We start from the raw sequence: 23,722 nt of genomic DNA, 5'->3' as shown, positions 1-23,722 counted from the left end.
CTTTAACACCTGCTTTCTAAACTTGCCATTCAGTATTTACTTTTTATGTACATTTACGTTATTTTCACATGTACATTTCTTCCTTCCCCAAGGCTCTTGAGAACTTGGATTATGTCTCCAAAGAATTCTGTGAATTGCCTCAAAATTGTCACTATTTTTGTTATTGTTAAAATACTGAAACTTTACTGAAGTGCAACAGAGAATATCCTGTATCTCAAATAAGGACTTGGAAATAAGCATATATGAACTTGTGAAGGTTTGGGGGTTTTTTTGAGTCTTTTTATTGGAGAACAATTAAGCACCTAGAGAAATGGACACTGACACTTCCCATTTACTTGTGCACAATTATAAATAAACACAGTATCATAAATCAGTACTAAATTAGTCACATTTCCTTTTTATGCTTATATGACCACGTGATAGGATAGATTTTGAAATAATCAATTTTTTATAAATAATGAGTAGAAGAATTATTCTGAAACAAATATTTAAGCAACCTCAGCTTTGATATTATTGTATTTTCATATTGTGGTAGAATCATAAAATCTGAAATTTGGGAGCTATCTCAGAGGCCACCTATTCTGGCTTTTCACCCTATATGAGAATTTTCTTTCTGAGGTTATTGGCAAGAAGTTATTTTGCCTGAGTATTGTCTGTAGTAAGAACTCACTATGCCTCAAAGAAATTGGTTCCCAAACCTACTTGTGCTTTCAGATTCTCAAGGAATGTTTTTTACAGGATTACAGATATTTTTACAAATTAATATATAAAATAATGACTACTTTTAAAATAACTGTTCCTTTGGCCAAGCATAGACCAACTAAATCTCAGAACCTCTCGAGTTGTCACTGGGTATCTGTATTTTTTTTTAATTCTCCAAATGCTTCTGATGACCACCAACCACATTTCTCAATTACTTTAGCTCTTAGAAACCTATTCTCTATATTTAGCTCATATAACTCTCTGTAAAGACTTTTATTAATTTTTCTTACTTCTGTCCCTCTTGAGTTGAATAGAAAAAGCTACGTAAATGTGTTTTCAATGAAAATACTTTAAATTTTGGAGGTAGCTAATATCTTTCTTCCTCCCCATTCTGTGGCATGTTTTTCTCTTCTATAAATGTTCTCTCTTCCTTGAAACTTTACTCATGTGACATGAAGTACAGACCCTTAATCATCATGATTAACTTCCTTTGTCTCTTCCCTTTCCTCTGTTCCAATTTCTTAAAGCAATCACAAATGACCCCAGCTGTCCTACAGAGGACATTTCCAGAACAGACATTGTCCACATATTTTAGCTTATGAAAGCACCTAAAGGTCTTGAATTTGTTCTCTCTGTTCAGAAAGCTCTTCTCCAAGATATCTGCATGGACAGCTCTCTTCCCTCTTGCAAGCCTATGTGCAAATGTCAATTTCTCAGTGAAGTCTTCCTTGACCAGTCTTTTTAAAATAGAAGCCCCACTCCCCAAATTTACTTCCAAATTTGTTTTCTCTCATAGCCCATCAAAACTCAATTATACTACATAGTTTATTTATCTACATTTGTCATTGTCTTTATCCCCCCCCCCATTAGAATGTCAGTTCTATGAGGACAAGAGTCTTTATTTGCCTTTTTCTTTGCTATGATTGGCACACAGTAGACATACATTTATGGTGAGAATGCATAAAAAAATGCTGGATTATGCATTATATCTATTTTAACCATCAGGCATTAAAACATTGAAGAGAAAAATGGAATTTCACTTCTGAGTTTGAAGAGACATTAGAAATCCTGTCATGTTACATGTTCTTATCACAGATGAGTAAATTGAGGCCCAGAGATCATCACATATGCAGCAAGAGATATAGAAAGGCCTAGAAACAAGACCTGAATCCCAGTTCAGTAGTTTTCTTTTATTGGGTTAGCTTTCAAAGAAGACCATCCTTGGTCTGCAATGAAAAGATTTCCTTCTGAAATATCAGAAACTCACATCAAGACTTGAGTCTTTGGTCTCTTAAATTACCCATATGTATGTAAGTGCAATACTTGATTTAATCATGCACAGCTCATTTTAAGGTATGATAATTTTACAAAGGGCTTTCAAAAAAAGACTAATAAAATGTACTATATGTTTATTCAAGAGGAAAATATATGTTTTCCCATATATGTTTCCCATTGATGACTATTCCACATGTTAGCATTTTGAAATCCAGAAAAAGAAAGAAAAGAAAAGAAAAGAAAAGAAAAGTAAGGAAAATAAAGAGAAGAGAAAAGAAAAAAGAAAAGAAGTATATTTTAAAGCCAATAAAATGATAGAGTGTTAAGAAGAGACAAAGGAGGTGGCTGGGGGGAGTCCACTTGTAATATACTGACTTTTTAAATGTGTTTTTAAATCAAATATGATAACTGGTAACAAAATACTGTTACGACAGACTTACGCTTACTTCAGTTGATAATCTGCAAGCCTACTTTCTAAAATAAATCTCCTCCGACTTGGAAATAAAGGAGTTTCTATTCAAATAGCATTCATTAAAACGTTTGCTAGGGAAACGTATTTTGTTTGAAACCCCATTATCAGAAAAAGCTTAATTTGGGGAAGGTATCTGCCAGTGGTTAAAAGAAAATCCTTTCTAGACTTCTGAACAAGTTTTAGGTACCATGTTCCATGGTGCTTTATACTACACCTTGCTGGATCAGTCTTTCTCACTGGCGTGTTCAGTGCTCAATTGCTGTGAGAGTTAAAAGAAGAACCCTTGCATTAATTCAGATAGGAACTTATCGTTTTGATGTTTTTTTTGGACACTGATTTGCAGTAGTTAAAAATTGGTCATTGAAATTTACAACAACCAGAGATAAAGGAGAAACAATTAATAAAAAATCAGTATTCTTTTTAGGGTAAAATATTTTGGGGATTTTTAAAGAAATTAAATGCATATAGATGTATTTTTTAAGTGAGGTTCTAGTGTGCATATTGAATATTTTGTTTTTATTTTTTAATCGTCAGCAATTGTAAACATACAGACATTGATATAATAACAGATATCCAAATAACTGTTAGCCATATTAGTAAATAATAACATGTCTCCATGTTTCATATGTTGTGCTTTAAAGAAATTTAAAATTTTATATCCTTTGAAGCTCTTTTTTCCTATTTCATAAATAATAGAATTCAAGAGTTAGAGAAAAACATTTAAGAAAAAATTAGAAATTAGAAATTAGGGTAGAAAATTAGAAATAGGGTACTTAAGCCATTTAAGTGTCCAGCTCTTGATTTCAGCTCAGATGATCTCATTCATGAGTTCAAGACCCACACTGGGCTCTGCACTAACAGTGCAGAGCCAGCTTGGGATTCTCTGTCTCTCTCTCTCTCTCTGCCCTTCACCCACTCGTGTTCTCTCTTTCTCCCCCCCCACCTAAAATAAATAAATAAACATTAAAAAATTAGAAGTGAGAAAAAGAACATTGTAGAAATTGCCTAAATTAGAAGCAACACAAGAACAAATAAACAAATAATGCCAAATTGGTGGTGAAAAGGGAGGAAAATTTAAAGCATCTTATCTAAATGAAGAGATTTTTTTTAAAAGGATTAGGAGAAAAGTGTCAAATATTTAAGATAAACAAAGAAGCTCTAACATACAAAAAAATGTAAGTCTCAGAATAAGAATGCCAAATTCAGGGAACCAAACAAACACTAAGAACAATAATCCAATAAAATTCCCCTAAAATTACAAAAAAATTTTTGAAACTGCATACTGCCAATTTCACATCCTAGTGAAATTATTAGACTTTAAAGTAAGAAAAAAATTCATTAGTTATTTAGACAAAAAAGATCTTTTTATAAAGGACTAGCAAGGGAAAAATCTAGACCGTCATTAGACTTTTAGACAGCAACATTTTATGCAAGATGAAGTAACATACAAAATATACAAGATTCTTAGGAAAAGAAACTGTAAACTAAGGATTTTATATCCAACAAAAGTGACCATCACAGGGGGCTCCTGTGTGGCTCTGTCAGTTAAGCGTTCAACTTCAGCTGAGGTCATGATCTCATGGCTGATAAGTTCGAGCCCCGCATTGGGCTTTGGGCTGACAGCTCAGTGCCTGGAACCTGCTTCAGATACTGTCTCCCTGTCTCTCTGCCCCTCCACCACTCACACTCTGTCTCTCTGTCTCACAAAAATAAATAAACATTAAAAAAAATAATAACCATCAGGTACAACCTGTTAACATGAAAGAACTCAAGGAATATTGTTCCCATATATATTTCCAGAAGAATGCCCTCAAGAACAAGATTCAGAAAAACCAAGATGATTTGAAAGGCATTGTCATTGGACAAATTCATCAGCATTAAATATGTGCTTATTTATAGTACCAAGTCTAAATGAAAGTTAAAGAAGAGAAGGTATAAGTTGTCAAAGGTATGCTCTGACAATGTAAATATGGATGAACCATTGAAAGGGGAGTGGGAAGAGAATTAGAATAGAATATGTCTCCCCCAGCTTTTTTAACTGTTTTCAGTAATCATAATTTGTAATGGTGGGACTGGTATTGATATATTGCAATTGTTGAATATGTAATGGGGGATAAAGTAAATGAGTAATTATGAGATCTCTTAATTCTGTCATCTTCTATACCTCAATAACCAGAATTCACAGTGTAAAGGAGATACAAATATAGTCCTGAAATAGAGTTAGAAATATTAGTATGAACCTGTGTAGCATCATATACATGCATACATTTCCAAGCTCTTTCAACAAAAAGGGAGTATAAACAATTACCAGCCCGGGGCGCCTGGGTGGCGCAGTCGGTTAAGCGTCCGACTTCAGCTCAGGTCACGATCTCGCCCTCCGAGAGTTCGAGCCCCGCGTCGGGCTCTGGGCTGATGGCTCAGAGCCTGGAGCCTGTTTCCGATTCTGTGTCTCCCTCTCTCTCTGCCCCTCCCCCGTTCATGCTCTGTCTCTCTCTGTCCCAAAAATAAATAAATAAACGTTGAAAAAAAAATTAAAAAAAAAAATAAACAATTACCAGCCCAATAACAGTGAATATGCCTTGATTGTGGCCTCAAATAAAATTTCCCATTAAAAGAAGCTCTTGGATAAATACAGTCTCTTGGAGAAATAGCTGTTTCCACTTTTGGAGGCATGAAATACACATCAGTCCAGAACACCTTAGTGTACAAGACAGCAAGAAAGTTATCACACCCTCCTAGGATGATGTCAAAAGAGCTCAGGAGCCAATATGAAGAGTCTTCCACTGGCCAAAGATGGGATAATATTGGTAAGAATAAGAAATACATGGGATTACAACATAAAATAAGTTACATAAAATAAGTAACAAATGCACCAAAGTGACAGCGTAATAAGCTTCTGAATTTCCCTCCTCCTACAGACACACTGAATGTACACAGAATAATTCCATCGGAGAAATACAAAAATAAGAAATAATAAAAACAAACTGAATGACTCCTACACATCAGGTGAATGAGAAAACCCCCACATGGAAACAGATAGGAAAGGCTGGGACACAAAAACCATAAACCCCACCCCAGGTACACTACCATACAATCAATAGGGAACCCCTAAATCCTAGCACTGGAAAGTTTGGACCTTGTGCAGTGCCCCCAACTAGGGCCCTCAAAACACCTAGCTCTGAAAGCCAAACGAGCTTAAGTTCACAAGTCCCACAGAAGCAAGTAAAGTAGTTTTTAAATGGTTGTAAGAACGTATCTATGGTTGTATTTCCAGGTTCAGCAGAGAGGGAGCATGCAGAGATGCCCTTCTAGCTTCTCTCTGGAAGGGAAATGACTGCCTACTTTCCCAGCTGCTCAGCTTCTAATCCACCTGCACCTACATGCTGTCTATGATCCTCCACTTTGGGACACTGACAGATCTTGGCACATCCTCAACTACTGGGAACCACCCAGAACAGAGACAACAGCTTTGATAATCACAAAGACCCTAACCCCTCAAGATTCCACCAAAAACTGTTAGAACCAATAAATGATTTCAGTAAAGTTGCAGGATACAAAGTCAACATACAAAAGTCAGTTGTATTTCTATACACTGATAATGAAAGAGAAATTAAGGAAAACAGTCCCGGACACCTGAGTGGTTCAGTCGGTTAAGCATCTGACATCAGCTCAGGTCATGATCTCATGGTTCACGAGTTAGAGCCCTATGTCAGGCTGTGTGCTGACAGCTCGGAGCCTGGAGCCTGCTTCAGATTCTGTGTCTGCTTCTATCTCTCTCTCTCTCTCTCTCTCTCTGCCCCTCCCCCCCCACTCTGTCTCAAAAATAAACATTGAAAAAAAAGAAAAAGAAAACAGTCCCATTTACAGTAGCATCAAAAAGAACAAAATACCTAAGAATAAATTTAACCAAGTAAGTACAAGACTTATACACTAAAAACTACAAAATATTGATGGAAGAAACTATAGAAGATCTAAACAAATCGTAAATGCCAATTACAGACTTGCCAGAGGAATTGGAAAAGGCTGTTTCATCTAAATTCTCAGCTCTTACTGAAAGAATTATAATACGTCTGGAGTTAACCAAAGGGACTAAATCCATAATAAGAACTCATGATCTGACCTCTTGGAGTACAAACCAGCAGCATTATCATCAACTGGGGGCTTGTTAGAAATGCAGAATCCCTGGGGTGCCTGGGTGGCACAGTCGGTTAAGCGTCCGACTTCAGCCAGGTCACGATCTCGCGGTCCGTGAGTTCGAGCCCCGCGTCGGGCTCTGGGCTGATGGCTCAGAGCCTGGAGCCTGTTTCCGATTCTGTGTCTCCCTCTCTCTCTGCCCCTCCCCTGTTCATGCTCTGTCTCTCTCTGTCCCAAAAATAAATAAATGTTGAAAAAAAAAATTTTTTTAAAAGAAATGCAGAATCCCAGAACCCCACATGTACTGAATCTGAATATACATGGTGTCAAGATCCCCAGGTGACTCCTATATACTTTAAGTCTTAATAAGCACTGTTCTATACAGTTGGTACTCTGAGAGGAGACAGACTTTTGTTTGGTGTTCTTTACTAGCAGTGAGGATCCCTTAGCCAGACAGCAATTTGGATACTAATCAAACTTCGTCACAGGAAGCAGGGAAATAGATGAGAAAAGCAATCAAAGAGTTGATAAATAATGGATTACAATAATACAGCTAAAGTAATAAAGTTGTGTCCGAAGGCCTGAGCTTGCAGAAATTCAATGAAACCATTGGCATAATCACTTTCAAGGCTTGTAATTCTTCTCTTATTATAATTTAAGAGGCAACAGATGCACCTGCAAAAGTGAACCCCTTGGTACTATTTCTGTGTGACCTCAGATAAGCCACATCACCTCTCAACATTCTAGTCTCTCCAGCTGTAGAACAAGATTTACAACTTTTGTTAGTAATGGGATTGAGATCCTCATTCGGATAAAATTTATGCAAGTGCCGAGTAGGATTATTATTTTAGCTGACAGATAAAAAGACTGTCACTTGTTTTTGAATGCTTTATGAAGCAAAAGACACAAGGATGAAATTATGCCCATCGTCCTTTTTGTTTTGCCTGCTTCTGGAGTTTGATTGAACTTGTCTAAATCCCATGGTAAATATGCAACATAACAAAAGATTCAATGAAAGACCATGTAATTACCTGACTCAGAGTTTGTAGAAATGTATATGTGTTCGTGGCAGGGGGAGAGGATTGGTGTAATTAGTACCCGGAATTTAGGAAAACTGTGTCTAGCAGGAAAATGTGTACATGTTTGGCAAAAATTTAGTGACGGGTCAAGAACTCTTCAAGCTAAGAAGATTATATCAACAGATGCATTCCCCATCTGTTCACTGAATGCACAAAAATGGAAATGACATTTTTTTCTATCAGTTGAAGTTCCAGTTATACTCAGAGGCCATGAATCATACCATGCCAATAGCCAAGAGTCAAAAATGTAATAACATGAATAACAGAAGACAAAAGTTAGCTATCTTCCATGTAAAATAAAAGGTATTGGCAAATACACATTCTGGTCTTCATTAGGAAACTCACACTGCTGTTCCCCAAAGGCACAATCCAAAGTCACACCAGAATAGCGTATCTGTGTGTACACCAAAAGGCACACAATCTAACCGTAAAAATTGGCAGTGTGCAGTCTTACTGGGACAGGAGGTCAGCAGCACCACAGATGGATTTTTTCAAGTATGTAATAACACAGTGGCTTAAAAATCTCCCATTTTAAAGTGGTGGGGGCATCCATGAGACACTGACATCATATAAAACATTCTTACCTGCTAGAGTTACAGTGATACTTACTTCTGTGTCTTGCGGTGCTATTTAGGGGGGGTTGGTGAAAGTTATTTAAGGGGCACCTGGGTGGCTCAGTCAGTTGAGCATCCCGACTCTTGATTTTAGCGCAGGTCATGATCTCATGGTTTCATGAGGTCGAGCCCCACGTCAGGTCTGCACGGACAGCGCAGAGCCTGCTTGGGATTCTCTCTCTCCCTCTCTCTCTCTGCCCCTTCCCTGCTCATGCACACTCTCTCTACTCTCTCAAAATAAATAAGAAACATTTTTTTTAAAACGTTATTTAAGTTCAAATGAAAATACCAGAAACTCATATTAAGAAATTAACCAGGCAACTTAATATTCATTAAATTACTCAGGCATCAACAAAGATTTTAAATGGCAGGACTTATGCAGGGACTGGAGCTATTATTAAAAAAAACAATAAAGACTAGTCATACTTGCCCCCATCTAGCCCCGCATTGGTCCTTATTCAATGCTGATCCGCACGAAGCTGCACCTTGTTGTATCTTGACTCACACGTATTTTATAGAGAATTCTCAACCCGTTTGGCGGCAGTTACCCAAACTTTACACTGGAAATGCAGGATCTTAATCAATATTTTTCAAAGACTCTAGTTACTGCTAGTTATTGCTGTTACTATTAGTTACTGCAAAGATCCATGCAAGGCAATGCTAAAACTTGGAGATTCCGTTTCTTCCAAATTAGTTATGTAAAAGCATGAACAGAGCGGTTTCTCTCTCCATGCTGAGGCTGAAGAGCAGTTATATAGATAACTGGCTTTTATTTTCTTTGGGCTAAGTGTGAGTCCTGGGTTAGTATTCCCTATCATGAAGAAGTTTTCAACTAAGCTGTGTTGCATCCTCAAATGCAGATACTGGGATCTTGACAAATTATCAGTTATATGGGGACCAAACTGTCACATTCACTCTATTATTTAGTCCTCACAACAAAGCATTTGTGGAAATATGATTGAGAGGAGGATGAGAAGTAGCATCACACCAGTGGAGCAAATTAAACATAAGAGGGGAAAACCAGATACTCTGGAAATGTGGGCAACAATGAGTTTCCAAGCCAATAGAAGTTCTGAGAAAACCTAGATCTGGCAAAAGTAGAAAAATTGTGGTGATTAATGATTCCCTTCTTAGAAGTATAGAAAGACCAGTGTGTGGATTGTCAGGGATAGTTGACAAAGTCTGTTGTCACATGGGTATTTCTATTCATGACAGAAGGTACTGCTCAACAAGACCAAAGGCACTGCCCAAAAACCTGCTAAACACCTAATGATTTGGGTGGTTAAATACATGTTACTGGGACAACAGAGGAGGGAAGAATCTTTAGATGCTCCAAAGTTTTGGATAGCAGACTGAACCACTTGGGAGCACAGATGGTGTTTTCAACACTTCTTCTTTCTAGCAGTTGGGACTTTGGAAGGGATGGAGAAATCTTGGATGTGAACAATTGGCTCTGCAGATGGTGATGGTGAGCTGGTTTGGCTAACAGTTTTACATCCTGGACTGATGGGTTTTAATTCACAGAAGAATTAGGAGAATGGGGAGGAAGGAAGGGGGGAAAATGGAGAAAGGAAATGCAACTGAATACACAAGTAAGAGAATAATGTGTATTAGGTTATGGTTTGTTTATCTATTTTGTCTGCATAAGTACAAATAATCAGAAGGCCACATCTAAAATAGGCTAGGGTAGCAACCAGGGATGCAAAGAAGCTTACCAAATTTCAACTGATAAAACGACTCTGGATAACTTTATTAAGTTTGTCACTTGGCATCATATAATCATGAAACATGGGAGTCAGTACATAGGGACAATTTCCCCAGGAAATTAAAGCTACCATGGAAATCAAGTCACTTGCTGGGACAAGTGACAAGGCAGTAAGGTAAATAAAGTCTAGCAGAAGCCTTGGCCAAAAGAGACCCCTTTCTATAATTATGAAGGGAACACAAGATCAAAGAGATTCTTAGCAGTGGAAATGCCACCTGCTCTTAAAAATTAAGGAATACCCAAGGAATTTATATATAAAACCTTTAAGTCATAATACCTACTTTAAACATATTTACTTGGGACAAAGAGGGTTAGTTACAGATTTCCCAGTATAATTTTGTAGTAGGCAGCTCTCTCCCAGGATATTTCTGGTAAAATCATGAGACACAACAGAATAAAAATTGAAGGTGATATGAAAGCCAAGTCCTTCAAAATGGCAGGACGTGCATTCATTTAGACATCCAAGACATACTGAGTACACGGCATATTCTGGGCATTGCCCTGAGTCCAGGAGATACTGAGGTAAGTAACAGTTTCTATCTACTCTCAAGGAATTTATAGTGTCAGTGGAGGGCAGACAGTCCCACATGATACTCAGGCTGCTTTGTGAGATTAAGTGAGCTGTCGGGAGCCAGCTCTGCAGAGAAAATGAGGGGTTAGAAGTTTGAAGGGAGAGAAGAAACTCACCAGGCTGAAAGGGGCAGAACTGAAGAGCCCCCGGTCAGAGAGAAGAGCACGCTGTGCATGCTGAGAAGTGGGCTGAGAAGCTCCCTGTGTTCAGTCCGATGGTGTGCAAGGGGGAGACTTCAGGACGTGGAGCCACCAGCCAATGAGATGGGGCTTGTGAAGGGCTTTGTGGTATCCACTCAAAAGGGGGTTGTCTCCTCTAACATGAGTAACAGAAGACATTTAAAGAATTTAAGTACTATTGAGTTAGGTGGGAAAACTTTGGTGCATTTGATCTGGATGGCTTTTGTTTGTTTTCAGTGACCTATTTCTGTAGTACTCTGCTTTTAAATTGTATTCTGAAGACATATCTCCTTAAATGGATGGAGCCTTGTTCACAAAGGAGCCCCAACAACCTTCTCTTTAGCAAATGCACATCTTCTTAAAATGTTTTTAATGTGTATTTATTTTTGAGAGAGAAAGACACAGTGTGAGTGGGCGAGGGGCAGACAGAGAGGGAGACACAGAATCCGACCGAAGCAGGCTCCAGGCTCCGAGCTGTCAGCACAGAGCCTGACGCGGGGCTCAAACTCACCAACTGTGCGATCGTGATCTGAGCCGAAGTCAGACACTTAACTGACTGACCTACCCAGGTGCCCCTAAATGCACATCTTCTTACCATGCTATAAAAAAGCATTGATCCTCACCAGTAGAGACACTGCATTCATTGCTTTCCACATTTGATTGAAAATAAGGTCTTCCCTGTGTTAGAATGAATTTAGTTAGCAAACCCAGCAGAAAACAGTAAACAAAAATGCAGTGAATCTTTCTGCACTTTCTGTGACAGTCTGTTGTCACCTTCAGTGTCACCAGAGTATCCACCTCCAGGAGATGCCATCTCTCCTTGTGACAGTTGCCTTTGTCTTTGTGAAGGGAGAGATCCCTTACCCAACAGGGATTAATTCCCTCATGTAACTTTAATAAGGTGCAGTGGTGTTTCCTCAGTGACACTGACAGAAATCTTCCCTAATATAAATTGATCATTACCCTCCAGAGCTAAAGAAAATTCTATTGCCTTAGGTTCCTTGCTCCTTTGAGTTCAAGCTGATACAGTAATTTTGTTTTCTGGAAATGTTAATGCTTTTTAACAGTCCTGGAGCCAGTCAAGACTCAGGATTCCCATTCAAAGTTCATGACCTTAAAGTTGTGGCAAACGCACAGTAAAAGTCAGATGTCAAGAATGTGGCCCTGGAAAGGTATTTCGCCCATAGAAAAATATTTATTTTGAAATCTAGGACCCTAACCAGAAATCTGTCCATTGCACCATCGTCTGGCTCCAGATTTCCCCTTGCTTTACGCCATTTTTGTGGTTTTATTTGTATAATTTGATATGAGATTTTGCTGTACTTAATCAGTCTCTGACTTTCTTAGAGATGATGCCAATTACTTACTTGATGATGAATTGACATTTCAGATAGCTTTTACACATGAGCTGCCTTTTTGTATCATCTGGGCTCTTCACAGATTCTGACCACATTAGCAAACTCTCTCACCTCCTAAGCAATATCTCCTTTTCCATGTGATAATATGCTATAACAGAAAGAGCACCAAACTTAGAAGTCCTGATTTCTAGATCAAGGACTGTCCCTCATGAAATAAGGGACCTTAAAAATGTCATTTAACCTCTGGACCTCAGTGTCCTCACTTTACAGGTAGAGAACTAATAATGTATCAATGCCTATCTTAGCACTGTTTATAGATCCAGTAGAGAAAAGGGTACCCAAAATCATATTGTATTATAAATTTACAAACATTTACTGAATGGCATAATTGTTGGTGTGCCAAAAATGCAAAATGGTTCTTCAAAGACTGTGTCTTTATTCAATCCTAATAAAAGGCCTATTGAAAGCATTTTTACTGGGAACTAGTATGCTCCTGGTCAGTTTGATACAGGAATGAAACTTAGACAATCCACAGAAATGGACGGCTAATATATCCCTTCAAACATCTCATTTAGTGTCAGCCTTCTCTTCTGAAATTTTGATAGAAGAGCTAATCAATTCAAGATGGAACCCATGTCTGCATGTGCCAAGATCCAGATCCAGATTTAAGTGTGATCCATGCACTTTAAAATTGAGGCTTGGCAGGTTATGAAATTAGACAACCTGCAGTGAAGATTTCAAAATGCAAAGCACCCTTCTCAGGGTCACCGCTTTGCTCCTTAAACTGGAGGCTCAGAGGTATCTTTTTATGACCAGAAGTTTCGGTCTGCTGAAAAGCCTGGACAAGCATTCGATCGAGTCCCTCGAGTTCCATGCTAGCAGCAAGGCAGAAATACTTTTGGCCTGGCAATTTCAAGGCAGGTGTTACCAGTTGGTTGCCTGAACCATGGAAACACCTCCTTCTGGCCTTTTTTAAATGCCTGATTCAAGCAGCACTACCTCCTGATGGGCCTGCCAGGGAGAATTAGTTTCAGAACGCACTCGCAGGAAGTGGAATGAATTAAGCTGCTGGATGAATTAGGAATGTATACGTAAATGTTGAAAACAGTTGGCACAAAACAGCAATCTTGGATTTGGCATCACTGAAGTTGCACTTCTCTTTGTTTTGTTTTGTTTTCTGATGATATTTAGTCAGTAGGTTCAGCTGCTTATATTGGAGTTTTAGGATTCATGATAGTAAATCAAGTCATAGAAGATCCTTTATAAAATATAGTCTTAAAGCAATCAAGGCAAAGTATTGCAACATCATGTTAGTGTTACAGAGCTCACCAAAGATTAGAAAATACATGTTTGTATCCTGCTTTCTGAAATCCAGGTTTTCTTCACTTTGAAGAATGTAACCCCCCCCCCAAAAAAAAAAGCTAGATTCAATCTTCTGGTGGGCTTCCTTGGTTAAAAAAAGTGATGTGGTTGGTAAGAAAACAAATAACTCTAGCGAATTTTATTATTGGTTTTAAGAGTAAAATGAATCATGGAGACTCTTCAGTGGTTCTTAAGTGTTTGAGAGTTGTGTCTACTTCGAAAATCTTACAAAAGCTGAATGCCTTGCCTAGAAAAGTGGATAAAACACATGCCACACAATCTGAGTTATAATTCCACAAGGTTCCACGTTCACTGATGGACCCCCGTGCCCCCAAGCTGCCCACAGTGTTGATCTGTACCTACCCGCCTTGTAGGTCGTTCTTATTTCTGTCTCCCATTCTGTGGTTTCCCCTCTTTTTGCAAACTCTGTCTCTGGCAAATGGGGTGTAGGTTCTTGCTTACCACCTTCATCATCGCTGAAGGCCAGTTTGTCCCTGAACCTACAGTAACCATGGATCTCAACTACATGTGACAAAAGTGAGCGCTATCATTTACTATCTACTCTGGACAGATAGTGTATTGAGTGCTTTACACACAACCCCACCACTCCATACTGTTTTCTGAGGCATCCAGGATGATTTGTGTGCACCACTGTGTATCCCACTAACTCAGAGTAAGCAGGAGGTACTGCCTGTATTTAAGAGATACGAGAGATACTTGACCCATGTCTCTAATTTTGTTCAAGAACCCCAGAGTCCCTGATTCAGAAGGCCTGACTATGAATGTCTCCCTGGATTCCCCTCAGAATAAGGATGGCTTTACCTCAGGTGCCCAGCCTCTCCATCTACCCCTTGGACTTGGCTGGAGTTGGCGGTGGAGCGGCCTTTCGCACCTTCCTACTGAGAAATCTCATTTTCCTGCCTCGCTGCTCTGAAATCACCACCACGCACCTCTGACTATTGCCTTCTGCTTTGCTTTGTCCACACAGGTGACGACATTGACTCAGGAGGTCTCCCAGTTAGGTAAGGACATGAGGAATGTGATGCAACTTCTGGAAAACGTTCTGTCACCCCAGCCGCCGTCGCGGTTTTGCTCTCTGCACACCACCTCTGTGTGTCCCCCCAGGGACAGCTTACAGACCAGGACGACCTGGAGTGCGCACCAGCCTTGCCTACACTTACAAGCAGGTGGAGCTGCTTATACTCAAGCACAACTCTGTCACGGTAATGTCACCTCAGACATTTGGAGTGTGGATCCCTCCTCTGTGGGGAGCAGCCCCCAGCGAACTGGAGCTCATGAGCAAAATCCTGCAGACAGTGAACTTTACCACTCTCCGAACCTCGATTATTCACCTGCCCACTGCCAGGTTGTCCAGGAAGGTCACTTGCAATTTTTAAGGTGCATCTCTCCACATTCAGATTCCACACTGACGCCTCTGCAGTCCATCTCCGCGACTCTCTCGTCCTCCGTCTGCTCTTCGTCGGAAACCTCTTTGCACCTGGTTCTCCCCAGCAGATCGGAGGAGGGCAGCTTCAGCCAGGGAGCCACGAGCCCCTTCAGTCTGGAAAACCTGCCGGGATCTTGGGACAGGGAAGGAGCGGCCTCAATCTCTACTGAACCCTTGGAGAACTTTCCACTGGAAGTTGTCACAAGCACAGCAGAAATGAAAGATAATAAAGCCATAAACGTATGATATTCGCACGTGCGGCAGCTGCCAGTCTCAAACCCACCACTGCATGACAGCTTTAGTTTGCCTTTTTTGCCCGGGCAGGTGTGAAGACTGGGCAAAGCGGGGGGGGGGTCCCGCGGGAGAGCACCGTCAGAAGCCAGCCAGAGGCACAGCCACATCCGTGCCGTAGCAAACACTTGCCAGACCCTAGAAACCTAGCAGAAGCAGTTTCCTCTACAGGTATTCACTTCCTGGTCTGTGTGACTGACTTTTTAAAAGTCCAGAGACCCCGAGGGTCTGAGCAGCTAGAAGTCCCAGACAAAGAATTGGTGGATTCGTTTTGTCCTAGGTGACTTTTGTGAAGTGCAGCGAAGGTTTTCCTGAGTGCCTGTTTGTCATTCCCGAACAATATCCATAGCTCTGGTGGCCTCGGGAGTGCACAGCTCCCGCTGATCTATTTTTCTTTTTGTGAAGGCAAAGGGACAATTATCACTGCATGTCATCTAGACAATCAGTCAAATAGAGCTGGTGGCCAGTGGTTAGCTATTGCACGTTATTTGCCATGTAAATGAACATGTCTTTATTTATCAGGAAAAAAAAAAAAAGAGAGGCTATTTTTATATCCTTGGTATGAAATATGTATTTAAACTATTTAAAATATTTATAAAGAAATGAATGTTTTCTTTTCATTTTGGTAAAAAAGAAAAAGCTTGCCGTTTTAACAAGAAATGCACTACCGTTATTATGTATAGTAGATCAAAAATTATTTATTAAGAGGATGTAGTTTCAAAAGGAACCCGCCTTTTATCTGCATGCGGTTTGCAACAAATGTACCCTCACGCTTCGGGATTACAAAAGAGCCGTGAGGTCATATTTTATTAATGAAATGAAAACATAGACTGAGTGTCAAATATGTGGGCTTTGGCACGGTGGTAGGGAAGGCTCCACCTAGTTAGTCTCCGCTGATTCACACCAACGACCTGAATTAAGGCTGCCCCACTGTGCTAGCATAAATATCTCTCCTCCAGGCATCAAACTCAGTGTTGTTCAGGTACCCAAATTTGGTGTGTGGAATATCAGATCACAACTCCTGTAAGCCATTTTGGCCTCAAAATGAGGGAGAGAACCTTGGCTGTATCCTTCCTCTGTGCTATGCTTGCAGGAGAGGTTGTAGACCAGTGAAAATTCCAAAATGGAGCCAAGACTTCTGAGCAATGATTTGTGAGAGTGAAGCCAGCTTACATCGGATCAGCGTTTTCATTGTTGTTTCTGTAAAGTTCTCAACAATGCCATAAGTTATGCGGAGCAGGTGTTTCCATTCTCATTTCGCAAACAGAAAAAAAAAAAAAAAAAAGTAGTAACAGAGATTACAGAGCTCAGATGCCGGAGATGGTCTAGAACCTATAATGCTCCCTGCATCTCAGCCAACATGCAAATTCAGATGCTGGCTTGGTAATGATTTAAACGCCTTCACTCAACTTTTATCTTGATGTTTGAAAACATTTAAGGCCAAATCATCCCAGACATTCTTAGAAAACATCGCATTTATGTTCTGTAGTCCCCCCTGTTCTTACTTCGCATCACAAAGAATAAACGATCCAAGAATTGTATCATTAAAAACAACTAAACAAACTAAAACTTCTGATGTGTGAGTCTTGTACCCTAAAATTGGCTACAGCAGCAGAAAGAAATATGTAAGGAAAAGGGAAACAGTATATGTTTACCAGGCAAGTTACTCAAGACAATGCCTTCTACTTCTCCACTGCCAAAATTCAATCTCTCCTTACCTACGTGAATGGAAAATTTAGGCAAAGGCGATTTTCTAGATTTAATGTATTTATGTTTGTATTCATTTGTATTCTCCTTTTAGCTCATCCTGACCTAGATAATCATTTTAAGTACCATTCAAAAAGAACTAACCGGTGTTAGTGTGTGGCAGGCTACCAACTACTATTACTGATGCTGACAAATAATGACTGGCATTCTGTGTTTTGAGTAGTGACTATGTACCAACAGATGTTTAGAAATGAACACATGTTATGTTTCCTCATATAATAGCCAATGCTAAAAGTGACTTACTATTATCCCCATTTTGTAAATGAATAATTGGGCCACGGACTTCTTTTAACTTGTCCAGTCACATTGTTTTAAATGATAAACCGAATACCCCCATGGCCGCTCTGGGTACCCTTCCCTTCATGTCCAAAGCTATTCTTGCTGTCTTTTTTAAAACTTTACCAGTAACTAATTCTTTTTGAAGTCTGTGAATAATAAAATATCTGTTTTTTAAGGAAGCATACACATGGGACAAATTAGTTCAAATGTGAGGATCTGAGGAGGCCCCAGTGAAATGCCTGGAAACATGCCCATAAAAATATGGGCAGCCAGCCAGTCCCCTTCTCCATATCTACTCCTAACAGCTGACTTTCACGGGTGTAAGAACCAGATGCCTGCCCTTGTATGTCTGCAGCTGGACAAAAATGAATGAGTGCCCGGGATACGTGAGGGTTCCCACTGATTTCTAACAGGAGGACACCTGCCTCATCTGAATGAGCCCCTCCTTACTCCTTATTCATTATTCTGATAAACAGAACTGCCCCACATCCTGGGCAGCTCAGAATGACATGTTTTGTTTTGTGTCCGTGTATTGTGATATTACTCCAGGAAATGAGAATTCCAAGTTGTTCTAGGTGTTTGATTTTCGAAACGTCGTTGTAGCATACGTAGCAGAAGCCCATATCTTCTCATCAGGGATGCGTGTTCAGATCTGTCTATTTTCCTCACCTACCCACTCTGCTGAAGAGGCAAAACAGGGATCCAGAAGGAAGAAAAGCACTTATTTTCTTGGTCAAATATATTTTCTTAAAAATAATATTGAGGACTAAAGTCTTCTGTGTAGCTCTAATTAAGAGAACCAGACAGACAGATTAACAGGACTTTATTGTAATTCAACGTAAGAAGTTTCTGGCAATTAAAGCCACTTACAAATGGAGTTTATTGCCTTGAGATGTGGTAAAAGTCCTAACAAAGTGTCCTTTCGGAGCTTGTATAACTATGTGACAGGCACATTGTTTTCCAGTTGGAAATCTGTACTAGGTGTGAGCATATCAGAGTACATGCATCAGAATCACATGGGGGTACTTGGTTAAACTTTAGAAGATTTGGTTTCAACCTAGTGCCTTTGGGTGGGGCCTGGGAATCTCCCACTTAGTAAACTCCCGGGGTGACACATATACTAAATATTGGGAACTACTGGTCTGGAATCTATAGCAGTACAAACTGAGTCTTAGCTAATTTATACACAGCATCTAAATTCTGTTAAAGTGGGGCATCTGGGTGGCTTAGTCGGTTAAGCGTCTGACCTCAGCTCAGGTCATGAACTCGCAGTTCGTGAGTTTGAGCCTCACATCGGGCTCTGTGCTGACGGTCAGAGCCTGGAGCCTGCTTCAGATTCTGTGTCTCCCTCTCTTCCTGCTCCTCCCCCGCTCACACTCTGTCTCTGTCTCTGTCTCTGTCTCTCTCTCTCAAAAATAAGCATTTAAAAAAATTAAATTCTGTTAAAGATAGGCCTGAATCTGTAATTGTATATAAGAAAGACCTGGTCAACCCCTATATTAGTAGTCAAACTTTAGTTCGAATGGCATATCTCCAGGGGATTTTAATAAAATAGATTTTAGGGACCTGATCCCTAAGTGATTCTGATATAGATGTTCCAGAGAGCAAACTCCAGAAACATTGCCCTAAGTGGTGTAATCATCCTGTAGATTATGATGACCTGGTTCTGTGGGAGGTGGACCAGCAAGAATCAAGCCAATTAAAAATGACATTTATGTGCAATACTATTTCTGTAGATTTCCTAATACAGCAATGATTTTTTCCATGAAAATAATTGATCCCTTTCTTCAAGAATGCTTTGAACACTCTTTCATTACTTCAACCAGTAATGGCTGAGCACCTACTATGTGTCATGCGTTGGTACCTCTTGATTTGTTGTAGGTCTTTGTTCTCACTTTATTTGGATTTTCTAGTAGGAAAAAAAAAGTGAAAATGCCTTTTGAAGTCTCGTAAATCAGTCAGTTCTTCCCAGATAGTGGGATCCTATTTGGATGTGAAGCAAGTCGACTATTTGGTTGGAGAATGACAATTGCTATGCATGGCTCCCGCATGAAATGGCACTGCTCATGTCCAGATTATGACTTTATCCAGAGCAATGAAAATACCTTGCTCCAAACAGTTCTTGCTAGGGCTGCTTCTCATCAGGTGTATAGTTTCTTTTCTAAGGTCACCCTTATAAGACATCACCTTTACTGTAGAATTCTGTAATGTTCCAAATGTAGTCTTCCCCCCACGCCACCACCACCACCACTGAAAACAGCCTTGGCACCTGTGCAGCTTCAATGAAAGACTGTTCCAAAAGGATTTTCCTTTGCCTGTTTCTTTCAGTTTATGCAAAGGCAATGTTCCAAATAAATACAGTGTTGAGAAAGGGGCAGGAGTTTGGGAAGGACACAAATGTTTACTTCCAACCATTTTTTCTTGCTCTGTGACCTCAGACAAGTTATTTAACACTTTTGAGCCTCCATTTCTTTATCTAAAAACTGAGTATTAAAATACATCTAACTTGCGGAGTCTTTGTGAAGAAGTCATTGAAGTAATTTATGTGAAAGCCCACTGCCTGACATACAGTGAATGCTAAGTAAATGTCAGTTGGTCTCCCCTGGCTTTCTGCTACTTCCTCTGCCTCCTCTCATCTCCCCACCCCCCACCACACACACACCAACCTTCCTTTTTAATTCCCCCACCTCTTCTTCCCCACCTTCCCTCCTAGCTCTCCCTTTTTCTCCACTCTCCCCTCCCGTGACATCTCCAGTGTCTCTTTCCCTTTATCTTCTGTCCCTCCTTTGTCCCCTCTCCGAAGAATCCCAGGCTAACTTCTGAAAAATGAGTCCCGTTTGACATTTCCTTGGCGGAGGCCACAATCTAGCTTTTACACTATGTCACCTGCAATCCATTCCTTACAGTATTAACAATCAAGTCAACATTGACCTTTAAAAAAAGTAATTGGGGGAGCACCAGGGGGAAAAATGTGCCATCCCTGCTCCTACCCATCTGAGCCCCAACCTGTGTGGCTTCTGATTTCTTATCCAAATTTTAGTAATCAAAACCTTATTTCAAACGCTTTACAATTACAGAAAGATCCAGGAAATTTATTCACTAACATGAATATGTTTCATAAACATGGATTTTCTTTTCTTGCCCATAAAGTTGTTCTACAGAAATTTACTGTTGCCTCAAAACTCAGACACATAGATTTGTCACGCCCACCACCCTGGGACACAGAAGACCTGAACCTGTCAGCCAAAAGCCTCAGAGCTTTCCCTGTGGCAAGGGGCCTTGCCCTGTTGCCCATAACTCCTCTAGCTGGAAGCGGAGATGATGAAATGTCTGCCCCTTCACACGGATGCCTTCAAAGGTTCTCCTTGTCATCCCGTGGAGAGAGTAGGTCCCACCAGAGGGAATAAGCTAAATGTCAGTCCCTGCAGCTTGTGTCCTGAAAGAACCTGTTCCTTGGCTTGTGAAATTCAACAGAGCCCTGAATAAAGAGCTCACAAAAGACATGTGGACAGCCCAGTGAGGCAGAGACCAGCACATCCGCACCTGTGGTTCAAGGGAATGAAATAAACTAGATTCTAGGAAAAAACAGCTGGGTGGGCAAGATGTCTCCTATGGGCAAAACTATGCCTCCCCAGACTATTTCCTTCTGCCTTAGGCTTTCCCCCCTGTGGAGATAAGAAGCTGGGAATGGGGTGGAAATTAATACTGAATTTAAGGCTCTGTTTTGGGTCATTTTGGGGTCTTTGTTTTTGCAGTTGGCTTGATAAAAATAGAATGTACATATGTGATATTTGAGGACAACAGAGAATAAAATGGGAGGAAGTGAACTTAAAAGTGTGTGCATGCTATTTGTTTTTGTAAGAAACCAATATACTAACCTGAAGGGACCATTCTTATTTAAAAATTTCCTGTGGGGTAAAGAGCACTCTATCCCTTTGGTACTCTTGCTTTCAGTGGTAAATTTACCAGTTCTAAGGCTCCTGAACTCCAGCTGGCAGTTCATTCTTCACTGTGGTTTATTTGTCCTGCGGGAGAATTATTTCTGAACTCAGCACAGGGGTCAGTGTTAACTGCTGCTGAGAAAGAGGCTCAAAGTCAGCCGCATCTCTCAAGGAACACAGAGCTCTCTGAGCGGCTGCAGCTACACAGCTAACACTCTCTAGTGTCTTCGGGGTCCCTTGCTGGGATTGGCAGTGATGTTCAGGAGCCCCCAGGTTGAAGCGCAGGTTTCTGTAAGTTGCCATGGTAACCCATTGCCCAAAATGAGTCATGAGAGTCCATGCTCTAGTCAGGGGACCTGTAGAGCAAAATCAAATTGGCATCTCCAGGTTCTAGTACCCAAAACTATGTGTGCCCCAGACCTGAATCATTTAGTAGACATGTGGTTGACTTGCAGAAAAACCACATCCACAGAAGGGGGATAAAGGAGACAACATTTCTGACTCTTTTTTCTCGAAGTATGGGTCCTGGAGCAGCAGTAGCAGCTTCATCTGGGAGCTTGTTAAAAATGCAAAATCTGAGAGCCCCTCCCAGAGCTACCGAATTAGACTCTGCATTTTATCAAGATCCTCAGGTGCACACATTACACTTTTTTAGAAACACTTGGATAAACCTTGGTTCTTGACTCAACTACCCGTTAGAATCACCAGGGCAGCTTTTATAAACCGGATTCCTGGCCCTGACCTCAAAGATTCTGATGTAGTTTCAGTGGGACCCACAGACCAGTAATGGTTAAAACTCCCCAGATAACTCCAGTGTGCACCCAGCGTTGAAAAAACACTTCTCTAGAACAGTGGTTCTCAAAATGTGGTCCCCTGACCAGGAGCATCAGCATCACCAGGAACTAGTTAGGAATGTCAATTCTCAGGCCCCACCCCAGACCTACAGAGTCAGAAACTCTGGGCGTGGGTCCCCATAACCTGTGATGATCCTAAAGCCTGCTAAAGCTTGAGATTCCTGCTCTAGTCTAGGCAGCAAAGGAACCAGCATGGGCTGAAGTAGGTTGTAAGCAGGAAGGAGTTGGAATATAATAGTTTATTATTATATTATTATTGTTGTTGTTATATACTAGATATCTGATAAAATGTGTATCAACATCAACCTTCTTCTAGGGGACTCATTTTCTATCTATTTCAAATATCCCCCTGTATTTTAAAACCAAACTAACAGGTGAACATGTTACTTTTTTATATATAATTATAAATTTTAAATTTTAATTTATTTTTTAATTTACATCCAAGTTAGCATATAGTGCAACAGTGACTTCAGGAGTCGATTTCTTAATGCCCCTTACCCATTTAGCCCATCCCCTCTCCCACAACCCCTCCAGTAACCCTCTGGTTGTTCTCCATATTTAAGAGTCTCTTCCGTTTTGTCCCTCTCCCTGTTTTTATATTATTTTTGCTTCCCTTCCCTTATGTTCATCTGTTTTATATCTTAAAGTCCTCATATGAGTGAAGTCATATGATAATTTGTCTTTCTCTGACTGTGAACATGTCACTTTCTAATTAGAATAGGCTCCTTACATTGCCATCTTTTCTATTTCTACAGTTCAGCAAATGATAACCATGTGAAAAATGTTATTCCTATGATAGCACTGGTGCATCTCAATTTTACAAGCCTACCTTGGTCAAAGAATGGTTTTGGTGACAACATCAAGTCAAAATTATAAGATTAGTGAACCATGGTCTGAGAGAGAAGCTTTTCCCCCAAGAGTACAGACAATGTATCCTGAGAAAAACCAGTCTTATGTTTTTCCTAGTTTTAATTACAGATAGTAGTTGTGTTTAGAAATCAGGGCTTTGTATTTCAATACAACCAGCTGTGTAAATAAGCCATAAGAGCAATTTTAGGCTGCTTTGCATACATTTATGTATTTATACTAGATTAATAGGTCTGAATTTATCGAATATGTGGTTAAAATTATCTTTATAGAGATACTTGCTGAAGTAAATATAAATAATAAGATTTGGGCTGAGATGAAATGAGTTTTTAATTCCTCTACTCAACTATTTGACTTTAGACAATTACATTCTCCTACTCTTCACTCCCTCATCTCTGAAATGGGATGTATCCATTTGAGTTCTCCTAGAAGCATATCCTGAGATAAAAGTTGTAGTGAAATAGTTTGAGGGATGACTTCAGGAAACACTGGGGGGGGGGGGAGGGGGAAATGAGACAAGGAGGGGACAGAAGCCCATAAAAATGTGTTATTGAGCAGATAATCACTGTGAGCAACTGAGGCTCAAAAGCCCTAAGTTGCTCTGGGATAGAACCTGACTGTGAGTTGCTCCACTTGAGGAGGAAGAAGTTGGCGTATTCATTCCCCAGCTCCCATCTGTCAATGGCCAAGGGCTGCTCCCAGAGATGTTAACTCTTCAGTATGCCTGGTTTGCCCCAAGCAAAAGCAAAGACAGAGCCTTTAGCA

General features: G+C 40.2%; 1 protein-coding gene across 1 annotated transcript in view; it reads left to right on the top strand.

Annotated features, from left to right (window-relative positions):
• KCNH8 (potassium voltage-gated channel subfamily H member 8) overlaps positions 1-17,474 on the top strand; it is a 240,191-nt gene extending 222,717 nt beyond the window's left edge. Inside the window, exon 15 of the mRNA XM_040481114.1 lies at positions 14,500-17,474. Within this exon, the coding sequence (XP_040337048.1) occupies positions 14,500-15,204 (705 nt within the window). The 3' untranslated portion in view covers positions 15,205-17,474. The remainder of the gene's footprint in view (positions 1-14,499) is intronic.
• The last annotated feature ends 6,248 nt before the right edge of the window (positions 17,475-23,722 follow it).

The sequence above is a fragment of the Herpailurus yagouaroundi genome, unplaced genomic scaffold (assembly GCF_014898765.1).
Source record: "Herpailurus yagouaroundi ecotype Mexico unplaced genomic scaffold, PumYag 159, whole genome shotgun sequence".
NCBI lineage: Eukaryota > Metazoa > Chordata > Mammalia > Carnivora > Felidae > Herpailurus > Herpailurus yagouaroundi.
Note: the sequence above shows the minus strand (reverse complement) of the source record. Positions and strands in the feature narration are given on the sequence as shown.